The sequence below is a fragment of the Sphaerodactylus townsendi genome, linkage group LG03, assembly GCF_021028975.2.
Source record: "Sphaerodactylus townsendi isolate TG3544 linkage group LG03, MPM_Stown_v2.3, whole genome shotgun sequence".
NCBI classification, from domain to species: Eukaryota; Metazoa; Chordata; class Lepidosauria; order Squamata; family Sphaerodactylidae; genus Sphaerodactylus; species Sphaerodactylus townsendi.
The window spans coordinates 152,372,953-152,385,097 of record NC_059427.1 but is presented as its reverse complement, the minus strand read 5'-3'; the positions used below and the strand labels follow the sequence as shown (position 1 = coordinate 152,385,097).

At 38.7% G+C, this 12,145-nt stretch overlaps 1 protein-coding gene across 1 annotated transcript in view; it reads right to left on the bottom strand.

Annotated features, from left to right (window-relative positions):
* Nucleotides 1–12,145, bottom strand: part of COL5A3 (collagen type V alpha 3 chain) — a 123,834-nt gene that overhangs the window by 89,290 nt on the left and 22,399 nt on the right. The window contains 7 exon segments of the mRNA XM_048487504.1: nt 86–108; nt 783–836; nt 922–975; nt 1,639–1,770; nt 1,867–1,911; nt 10,534–10,587; nt 11,496–11,552. Of these exon segments, the coding sequence (XP_048343461.1) occupies nt 86–108; nt 783–836; nt 922–975; nt 1,639–1,770; nt 1,867–1,911; nt 10,534–10,587; nt 11,496–11,552 (419 nt within the window).

Sequence of the window (12,145 nt, the reverse complement as noted above, 5' to 3'; positions counted from 1 at the left end):
TTTTCTGTTTTTAATGGAAATAAGGTGTGATCTTTAAAAGCCATTTTTGATTAGGAAAGCAGAACGGGGCTGAAAAGCTACCTACTTCTCTTCCTGCATGCCCCAAATCTGGACAAAAGAAAAGCCGTCCAATATTTGAGGGTAGTCAGTAAAAATAAGATGGAAGGGATAAGTGTGGGGGCTGTGATCTTCTTGTCTGCTGGGGCCTCAACTAATTCAGAACTACAACCAGAGGCACAGCTCCAAGGGAGCGGGGGGTGCAACGTACTGGGCGAGCACCCTTGTGGGGGCGTGGTGGGGGCATTCCGGGGAGGGATGGGGCATTCCAGGGTGGGACGGGGGCCAACGGGAGCATGGATGGGGCAGAGGACACCCCACTGCACTGGGCGGTTTTTTCCCTTGCTACACCTCTGACATCAACAATGTCTGCTTTGGGAATCTCTCCATCATCAACCCACGTGAAAAAAGCACATGATCTACAGTTCACATAAGGCTTCCCTTGCCTTTCCACAGTGTAGAGGAAGATAGTGAGAATGAGTAACTGCATAACCAGCTTACATATAATTTTAAAGATTTTTTTTAAAAAAATTAGTTCTTCTCTTATTATGGTTCTGGCTGGTAAAAAATAAATTTAGAGCAATTCCAGTGTCTTTCTAGAAAATAATTCTCTTTTGTACATCCTCAGAAAAAGAAGCCCTGCAGATAATAGTCTAGCATGTACATAAGCAACACTGATCCTGTTTATCTCTTTCTACCAATGGATTCTTGTGATTAATGCTTACCTTAGCTCCATTCTCACCAGGAGCTCCAGGTGAGCCTGGCTTCCCTAATTCTCCCTGCAAGAGATAAAGTGAGGAGTAAAGAGATGCTACCATGGATAAACAGCATTATCTGCTACTGTGAATAGCTGGGTTTACTTACTTTGTGCCCCTTCTCACCAGGAAGTCCCGGGAGTCCATCAAAGCCCCGGTCACCCTATAAGAAAGAAGCACGGCGCATTAGCACTAACAAAGTACATCTCAGCCTCACAGCCAGAAGAATAAACTATACTCCAGAAGAAAAAAACAATCCCAAATCATATTTAATTTTCCTTTCTCTTACAGATATTCATTATTTAAAAAAACCTATTTTTGCTGCTTTGTAACAAGTGCCTTGACATTTTCTCTGCATATTTTTTGGGGGAAGATTGAGGGCTTCTGAATGCAGTGCAGCATTCAGGAAGCCATGGTTTTGTTTTGTTTTCCATCAAGTCACAGCAGACTTAAGGTGACGCCTCATGGCGTTTCAAAACAAAGCAGATTCTGCATGGGCCAAAAACAGCGATGTTTTGGGGTTCTCCTGGAAAGTGTAGTTCCCACCAGGCTGCTTTCCCCACCAGGCTGCAACAAGAAGCCAGCTGAACTCAGATAAGTGGGGGGCCATTTTGCCCCGGGTGCCATTCTACCCCCCCCCCCATACAACTGCTAGATGGACCCTGGATTAGCCTCATGTCCTTGTACAAAGTGCAAAGGCAAAGTTTCAATTTCATGTGATTTGCATTATGTGAGGCAGAATTATCCCTGATGAATACTTGCAACACAAAAACAGAAAGTTACAGACCCTTTGCACAGTTCAACCAATAGCACACAGCTGTGTTACTGAAGAAGCCTCATTAGGAATCTCAAGAATGTCCTCTCCCTCCCACATCAATGCCACCCCTGAATAATGATAAAGACCTTTGGTCAGTTTCCCCGAGAGCCCTCTCTGAAGCCATCCAGCTCCTGGCGACCCCTGTTGAGAAAAGAGCGAGGAAAAGGTGAAAGGAAAGGTGGTAGCAGCATTATTCAGCCATGAAAGGGAGAGGGGCAATGATACTTACCAGCTTACCAGTTTTTCCCTGGGGTCCAACTGACTGAAATTATCAAGGGGACCCTATGAAAAAAAGAAAATAAATGGTTGGGAGATCTGAGTTGTTCCACACGCGACTTCCCATCTCCCAGCTTTATCTCAATGACTGAAAATAGGTGTCCCTTTGAAAATACAGTGATGTTACCATCCTCTGTGTACATGCCGCCCTGAGGCCCCACTATTGTGGCAGAAGAAGGGCAAGGTAGACGCCCATTCATAAATTTAATAAATAATAGATGCTGCACTGACCCAGCATGAAGTATCTGAGAATTAACACTGGCTGGTGGGAGGGATTTGGGTTTTGGTTGCTGACTGGCGCTATTCATTCACTGTAGCATTTACAGGTCCACCTTTCTCACTGAGATGCAAAGAGAGTAAGAGCCTGAATGCTGTGGCTAGAGGAGCAGCAGTGGTGTAGTGGTTAAAACAGGTGTGCTCTAATCTGGAGGAACGGTTGATTCCCAGCTCTGCTGCCTGACATGGAGGTCTTATCTCTGGGGAATTCAGATTAGCCAGTGCACTCTAACACTCACCAGCTGGGTGACCTTGGGTAGCCACTGTTCTGTGGAACTCTCAGCCCACCATACAGGGTGTTTGTTGTGAGGGGGGAAGGGAAAGAGTTTGTAAGCCTTTGAGTCTCCTTGCAGGAGAGAAGGGGGGATACAGAAATCCAACTCTTCTTCTTCCTGAACTGGTTAGAGCCAGCTACCAAGAGCATGTGACCTGTTATTACCACAATTACATTGACTGCAGATCCATTTCTAGAGCTAATTCAAGGTGTTTTGTTTTGACTGGCTAAAAGCCCAATATGGCAGTTAGGGTATCTGAAAGGACAGGTTTTTATGTTCCTGCCTGAAATTAAGATTGCAAAGGAAAAGTCCTCTTCAGTGTCCCATCCATCAAGACAATAAAAATAATATTTTTTTTAAAATGTTTGATTACTAAGCAAGACCAGAGATGAAGCTTTTAAAATCTGAAAAACACCTTCAATGAAAGATTGGGAGAAGAGGATCTCTGATATAATAGAAGCTGACGAATTGACTTGGAAATTAAGAGAAGACGAAGAGACCTTCAAAAGAAATTGGAATCTGTTATTTGAAGATTATTTAACAAATGTAGAATAAAGGGAATATAAATATGTAAAAATAGAATAATAGAATTGAGGTTATTGTATTGTGTTAATAAGGTAAAGGATTAGAAAATAGTATAAATATGTTATACAAGAATCGACTGGGTAGTTTCTCTCCCCCCCCCCCCCCCAGGATTTGAGGAGGGTTTTCTTTTTTGTGTTTTTCTTGTCTTTTTCTTCTTTAAAGATAGTAATAATGTTGTATTTGTGAACAGCAATAATATGGAATAACCATTGATGTGATTCTTAAATCATTTTATTCAAATAATTTTTTTAAAAAAGTTCATTTGATTGGCACGCAAGACAGGGCCTTTAAAGTGTCAGCCTCACAATTTTGGAACAACCTTTTCAGGGAAGTGGCCCCCTCACTTTTGATTTTAGGAGGCAGTTGGTTTTTTTCAAATCAAAGGGGAGAAAATGGTTCTGAGCACATAGAAACTGTAGAATGTGTTCTTCTCCAGTCAGTTTTACAAAAAATACACATATTAATTATATTTTTACCACTGCTGTATAGATTTCCAGGTCATATAGAACAATTTTACATCTCCATGTTGCTTACAGCTGTGGCTTGAAAACAACAACAACAACATGCTCCCTTGAGCTCTGTAAGGAAATAGCTGGCTAAAAATTTTTTTGGCAGGCAGGCAGGCAGGCAGGCAGGCAGGCAGGCAGGCAGGCAGGCAGGCAGGCAGGCAGGCAGGCAGGCAGGCCGGACGGGCAGGCGGGCAGGCAGGCAGGCAGGCAGGCGGGCGGGCCGGAGCGGGCAGGAGCGGGCGAGGCGGGCGGGCGGGCAGGCAGGTAGGCGGGCGGGCGGGCGAGCGGAGGCAGGCGAACGGGCGGGCAGGCAGGCAGGCAGGCAGGCAGGCAGGCAGGCAGGCAGGCAGGCAGGCAGGGATAAAGTGGTATTGCAAGGAAAATGCAGGAAAGGCAAAATGAAAACTCCAATTGACTACAATCTTAGAAGGAGTCAGAAGAATGCTTCCACCCTGGCTGCAAATGAGGTTTCAGAGCAGTTCAAAGTGCTGACATTCACCTATAAACTATCCACACTGGATAGAAGGAGAACCAATAAAGCACAACATCCATAAAAGAGATCCTGTTCTGGCTGCCTCTCTCTAATGAAGTGTCACAGGTGGACTTCCGGTTGCGAGGAAAGCGGGTGAAGTCTGAGAATGCTCGGGTGCCGCCATACAAGCCTTAGATGTATGGTTTCCTTGCTCTGTGCCAACGCAGCGACGGCACGAGTAAAGGAGCCTTGCTCCCTAGAGTAGGGAGAGCAAAAAGGAGAGGAGGAATCCTCTCTATAACCCGTCCAGTGAGAGGGAAAAGGAGCCGCGAAAACCCACGGCGCGGCTTTCCGGATGCCTCTCAGCAAGTTGACGGACAATCGGCAGAACGGCGAGCGAAGCAACCTGCAAACCAGCAACACCTCAAAACAACAGAGGAGCTTGGATAACATAATACAAGAACAATAATGCGGAGTGGATAAGAATTAAACGGGAAAATTTAAGAATATTGCAGGAGAATACAAAAGAAAGAGGCTCTACTTATAAGTAAAAGAGAAAATGACCGCGAAAGACCGTGAGATCTCGGTCGCGGGATTTGAAGAGCAGGAAGGGCTTGAATGTTTACTTGGTGGATTGGCGGATTGGCGGCTAGGAGACAGCAGCTCTTCTCTGTTCAATGAAAAACTGAAAGTCAGCCTGAGACGCGGAAACCTTATAGACCAGTTAAACGGAGGGATATGGTTTGGAAACTACTTGATTAAATGACTACTTTGAATGAACTTATACGAATGAATTTATATGATTGAACTTATATGGGAAAAACATAGACTTTGCAGTTTTGCAAACCAGAGCCTTATAGACTGAACGGTAATTGTGGAAATATAAAGAGACCTGTTGACATAATATTAGGAATATGGTAAAGAAGTAAAGAAAGAAGTAGAACCTCAATACAAACGGAATAAGGAATGCATAAAACTAGGAAAAACAGCATCCCAGATAAAATAGAAAAAACAGAAGGTGCACTTAGAATGGAGGCAAGAATGGAACAATTGCTGGAGGCAATGACAGAAATGAAGAAAGATACTTTGGCTAAGCTTAACGGATTGGATAATAAATTAACAGCATTTGAGAACAATTTTCAAAAGATTGATGAAGATTTAAAAATGATGAAAAAAATCAGCTGAAAGATCTGGAAGGGAAAATACTTGATTCCCAAGATTATGTTATTAGTAAACTGGAGGGAAAAGTGAATTGTTTGGAAGGAGAGAATGGAAGACTGGTAAAAATGGAAGCACTGATGGAACTCAGACAGAAAGAAAATATGCTTAGATTTAAAGGCGTTCCAGAAGAAAAAGGAGAGAAAGTAGAAAAACTAATGATTATAAATATTGCAAAGTTTCTAGATTTGGAAGAAGATATAGTAGAAGAAGAGATAGCCAGAGTAATTAGAATTAGGAAAAAGGTGGACACCTTTTTAAAAAAGGAGATATTCTGGTGATATTCTCAAGGAAACAAACAAGAGATGAAATCCTAAGGAAAAATTCAAAGAGAAAAATGCAAATTGAAGCAAAAGAAGTAATAATCTTGAAAGAAGTTCCCTTCTGGATTCTTAACAGACAGAAAAGTTATACCTTTCTGACAGATGTACTTAAAACTAAAGGAATAACCTTCAGATGGGAAGAGGTTGAAGGTCTTCATTTCAGATTTCAAGACAAGTCATATAGACTAGTATCAGTAGATCAAGCACAGGTTTTTTTGAAAAAATTAAGGAGGAATTTGTGTAAAGTAAGAATAAGTAAGTTAATCTGTTCCCAACTTATTATTTTTCTTTGACAATTATAAAAGGGGGGGGGGAAGATTTGGTAAAAGATATTGGTAAGACTTAAAAGACTGTTATATAAATAAGTCACAATGGCTGCTAAACTCATCTCCTGGAATGTGAATGGTATGAACTCACCAGGAAAAAGGAGAAAAATTTATTATTATTTAAAGAAAAAATTATTTGACATTATTTGTTTGCAGGAAATGCATGTTAGAGTTAAGGATTTGGATTTATTACAAAATGCAAAATTAGGAATATGCTTCATGCTTCACCTCAGCAATGCATAAAAAGAAACGGGGAGTTGCATATTATATTAAAGACCACTTGAACCCAAAGTTAAGATTTAGTGACCCAGAGGGAAGATTTCTAGGGGTGGAAATAATGTGGGAAATGCAAAAAACTTTACTTATAGGCATTTACGGTCCTAATGAGGAGAAAGCTTTCTTTTATAAAGATCTTTCTGAAAAATTAAAAGATATCTCAGACATCTCTATATGTCTGATGGGCGATATGAATGGAATAGTGTCGACTATTTTGGACAAAAGCACTAATATACATAATAAAAATTTGGGAGGTAAGCTGCCTAAGTCCTTTTTTCAATTAACAGATTATTTTGGGCTAAGGGATGTATGGAGGCTATTTAGTGGTAATAGTAAAGATTACACATACCACTCTAAACAATACGGAACATTCACCAGGATTGATATGGTTTGGGCTACTAAGGATCTATGTACGCAAACTATTGAACCAGCCATATTTTCGGATCATAAACCAGTGGTATGGTCCTTGAGGAAGACAAAAAAAAGAGTCTATGGAGACTAAACACTTATTTATTAAAGAAAGAAAAAATAATTAAGAAAATCAAAAAAGATGTTATAGAATTTTTTGAATTTAATAAGACAGAAGGAATGGCCATGTATACGGTCTGGGAAGCATGTAAAGCATATCTTAGAGGTCTATTTATTAAAGAGAACGCAAATTGGAAAAAGGAAAAAGGAAAAATAGAAAATGAACTTAAAGAAAAGATCATAAAGATTGAGAAAAAAATTATCTCTAATACAAGAGATGTAGAACTATTGAAAGATCTAAATAACACTCAAAACCAATTAACATTGTTATATAAATCTGAGATGGAAAAGAATTTAAAAATTTCCAAATTAAAAAACTTTGAACAGGCAAATAAATTGGGAAGATGGATGTCTTGGAAAATTAGACAGCAAACGGAGATTAGAAAAATTGACAAAATAGAGAAGGAATAAACTATACTAAACAGGAAGACATAATGGTACAATTTACAGATTTCTATAAAAAACTATATGGACAAGAAGGAAATAAAAACTGCTTATTTCCAGAAAATGGATTTGGAATCCCAAAAATAGATAAAGAAACACAAGAATATTTGAGCCAAGAAGTAACATTGGCAGAATTGGAGAATGTAATTGGGAAATCTAAATTAGATAAGTCCCCAGGAACAGATGGGATTCCAAACGAGTTCTGTAAAATCTTTGCAGAACAAATATATACAACATTAATACCAGTGATGAATAAAATTAAAGAAGAAGGTAGAGTACCAGACTCTTGGAAAGAAACAATAATAACAGTAATCCCGAAACAAGATTCTGATCTAACAAATGTAAAAAACTATCAGCCGATATCGCTTCTTAATTGCAATTATAAATTGTTTGCTGCAATTTTGTCAAACAGGTTTAAAACAGCATTAACTAAACTTATTGGGGAAGATCAAAACGGTTTTTTACCTAATAGATATATAAGAATGAATATGACATTAATATCATAGAATTATTATACAAAAAACTAGACCAATATGCAGCAATCATATACGTGGATTTAGAAAAAGCATTTGATAGCCTAAATTGGAGATATATGTTAACCGTACTAGAATCAATTGGAGTAGGTGACAAATTCGGGAAATGGATAAAGGCAATATATCAAGAATAAACAGCAAGGATTAAAATTAACGGTCAATTGTCAGACAGATTTGAAATAACTAAAGGATCAAGGCAGGGTTGCCCCCTGTCACCGCTTCTTTTTATTCTGGCATTAGAACCATTTATATTGCGAATTAATAATAACAAAGAAATTCAAGGCATCAAAATTAAGAAATGGCAGTATAAGACCAAAGCATACGCTGATGATCTGGTCGTTTTTTTAGATCCTTCTAATAATGTAATAGATGCCTTCAAGAAAGAAATAAGTGAATTCAGTGAAATATCAGGCTTGAAGGTAAATGAAAAAAAACAAAACTAATGTTGTTTAATATAAACAAATATAGAGAAAAAGAAATTTCCCAAAGATTACAATTTGAACTGGTGTCGAAAACCAAATATCTAGGAATAGTACTAGCAAAAAGTAATTATGTCTCTTTTCAATAATAATTACGAAGTGCAATGGAAACATATACAAGCAAAACTAAATTTATGGAAAAATCTAAAACTATCTCTTCTAGGTAAAATTGCTCTGATAAAGATGTATGTACTTGCAAAAATGAACTTCTTATTTCAAAATCTGCAAGTTATGATACCAAAGAAATTTTTTGAAACATGTAGGAAAGATCTGCTAACCTTTATATGGGAAAAAAAGAGGCCCAGAATTAGCTATAAGGTGTTGTGCGATCATGCTAGCAGAGGAGGATTAGGGCTCCCAAATATGGAGTTATATTATAAAGCGGCGGGGTTGACTTGGTTTTGCGAATGGATGGTACTAGATAATAAAGAATTATTGAACTTAGAAGGATTTGACCTGACATTTGGATGGCACTTTTATATTTGGTCAGCCCAGGGAAAAGAATTTAAATTATTTACAAATCATGTAATAAGAAAGGCAATCTTTAAAACCTGGGAAGACTACAAAAAGAAAAATATAAGAAAAACTCCAAACTGGATATCTCCATATGAAGCCTCCTTGATAAATGCCACATATGAAGGTGATATGGATATGTTGAGATATAAAAATTTATTGATTAAACTGAAGGGTGAGATAACCTTAAAGGAAAGAGATAAGATAAAAATTAATCAACAAATATGTCCATGATATACATTTGTTCAGATTACATCAAAGTTTAATTCAGATAAAAAATTAGGCTTTGAGATGGAGGATTCAATATTATGGAAATGTCTAAAAGAGCAGAAGCCAGGAACTATTGGTAAATTATATCAAGACATTTTACAAATTGAATCTTTTGACGAGCAAGTAAAAACTGGGATGGTCAAGTGGGCACAGGATTTACATAAATAAATACCGTTGGAAACTTGGGAAAATGTGTGGGTTAATAAACAAAAATTTACTAAAGCAATAAGATTAAAAGAAAATTACCTTAAGATTTTCCATCGGTGGTATCTGTACCCAAGTAAACTGCCCAAAATGTATGGTACTTACTCTGACAGATGTTGGAAATGTGGCAGTCAGAAAGGCACCTTTATGCAATCCCAAAAATCCCAAAAATGCAATCCCAAAAATATTGGTACAAGATTTATTCTTTAATTAGAAAGATTTTATGTATAGAAATACCCTTTATTCCAGAGTTATTTCTTTTAAATATCATAGAAAGAAAAATGGAAAAAAAGACTGAAACATTATTCTTATATATGTCAGTTGCCGGGAGAATCCAATTCGCAAAAAAATGGAAGAGCTCTACAATACCAACAATAGAAGATTGGATGACCCAACTCCTGGAGTTTGCCTCATATGATAAACTATCTAAAGTGCTAAGTACAAGCACAATTGACGAAGCTGTATTAATCTGGGAACCAGTGATTAAGTTTTTAAGGAAAAATGAGGACTATAAACCATTTTTGTTATGCCTGCAATGTTGATAAAATTACTGAAATGAAATAGAAATATGTGATAGATGAATGATATTAGACGATATACTGATTCCAAGTGGAAGTCATATGCACCAAGGGTGAGGTGATGGTTTTATGTAATGTGATTGTAGTAATTGTAGGGGAATATGTGATGTGTGGTAGGGGTATTATTATGTCTGTAAGAATCTACTATAATAAAACTTTAATACAAAAAAAAAGTGTCACAGGTGGCAAACAGGCAGATGGATTTCTCTAGCATGGCCTCTGCCCTTTGCAGTTCCATTGCTCAGAGATTCTCAGCTGGCTAACTTGGCTCCCTTGAACTCTCAAGGCTGACCAAAATTTTGGGTTTAAAAGCCTGGCTGTTATCTTGAAGCTGACTTCTGTGATTTGGGCTTCGTTTTTGTTATTTTTGCTTTAGAAAATTATTTTTTAAAAAATGATTGTATATATTTTATTGTGTTCCATTGTTGGGAAGGAGGGAAGGGAGTGGGATTGGCCATTAACAGGGGCAAGAAAGTAATCAATCGATCAAACAAACAAACAAACAGAAAAAGGCTCATTAGATTAAGATTGTTAAATGAATTTGTGAATTCCAATACAAGCCAGCAAACGGGAAATGATGAGAGAGAGAGGTAGACACAGAGGGGGACAGAGGGAGACACAGAGGGGGGAGACACAGAGGGGGACAGAGGGAGACACAGAGGGGGACAGAGTGACCTTGTCATTTGATAAGGATGTAGATTTGAATTACTCAGAGGCATGGAGATTGGGGGGGGGGGGGGGAGAAATCCCAGAGACTGTCACTTCCCCTACTCCATTGCAACAGGCAAAGAGTTCAGATCTTTATCTTCATCAACCAACCTGTGGTCCTGCGTCACCTGCATCTCCTTTCAATCCTGAATTCCCCGGCAGACCCTACAAAAATAATATGTAATACCTCTATAATTCTCCAGATCTAACACAGAACAATAGATGAATATTCCAAGAGGGAAAATAGTGATGCACTTCCAAATAAATGTTGGTCAGGGCAAAACCAGTTATGTTATATCTGAAACATATGTCAGCTAGCACAGGAACCAGATTGTTAGCTCTGCCCTCTCCCTGTTAGTATCAGTAAAATTAACCTTGTTTGCAAATAATATTACTGCTGAAGGGGCCGTGTGGGCTCCAAGGTAAAGGTCTGTAGTTCAGACAGTCCCATGTTCAATCCCCAGTATCTCCAGTTAAAAGATCAGGTGAGAAGTGATGTGAAAGACCTCCCACCTGAGACCCCTAGAACCCAGCTGCTGCACAGAGGGAGATAATCCTGATTGGACAGATCAATATAAAGCAGCTTCCAGTGACATCATAATGCTGCACATTTCCCTGGTCCATATTACTAGAGGCCTTGCACAAACCATTGTGATGTCAATTGAAATAAACTGTTTTAGAGAGGGAGTTGTTTCCTGCAGTGATAAGAATTTCTACAAATCCAGTTGTTAGCCCCCCCAAGGTGCAGGGTGAACAAGATGGGAAACCAAGGAGGTACAGACTATTGTAAACGCTCTTGCTTAAGCCCTAGAAGAGGGAGAAACCTTGTCCCATATTCCCCCAAGATTTGTTTTTGTAATGCTCAGAAAAAGCAAATTCCCTAACTTATGGTTGCAGTCTTTCCTGAGAGTAAACATTCTATTAAGAGTAGGATTCGAGTCTATTCAGTTTAAGAATCTGCTTAGATCTGCTTAGGATTGCTCTTAGCCATCATTACAGATACCAAAATTAGCTGGTCATATACTAAAAATACTTTATGTCACAATTTACTACAACAGTAAGTAGCTACTTACCAGCAGTCCCGGTCGGCCTGTGAGACCCATAGCACCAGGTGGACCCCTCATAGCCAGCTAAAGAGAGAAACACACGAAGATGAAACCCCAAGAAAGAGTTTAACGTAAACAAAAGGGGTTGTGTGTGGAGGAAGCAAGCAGGGCCAGACCTACATTCTTGGCTGGGTGGGTGGAATACAAATTGGTGACCCCTATATACTATACACATTTTTTCTTTATAATCAACAACTTTTTTACATGATAGAATAAATTGCATTGACCTCTATGAACTGTTAAGGAATAATTATACTGTTACATTATTTTATTTCTCTATAATGTTGGAATATTCTCTCAAACTGCCACCCCACCCCACCACTGCACACATAAAAACCCAACCCAAGGAGAAAGGTTTTCAGCTTAGACTTTTCTTGGACATTTAAAAAAAAATACGGCACACATAATTTTGACATGGTAAACACCAAACACACCTCACCCTTCTTTGCAGCCTGATAAAAGCTTCATTGGGTTATTATGCTGCTAGAAGCTAAAACGACTAAACTGAAGATTGTGTACTTTAGCCATACTGAAAAAAAGCTTTCCACTGGAAAAGATAATATGCTAAGGAAACATTGAAGAGAGTAGGACAAAGGAAGGAAAGACCCACCCAGAGA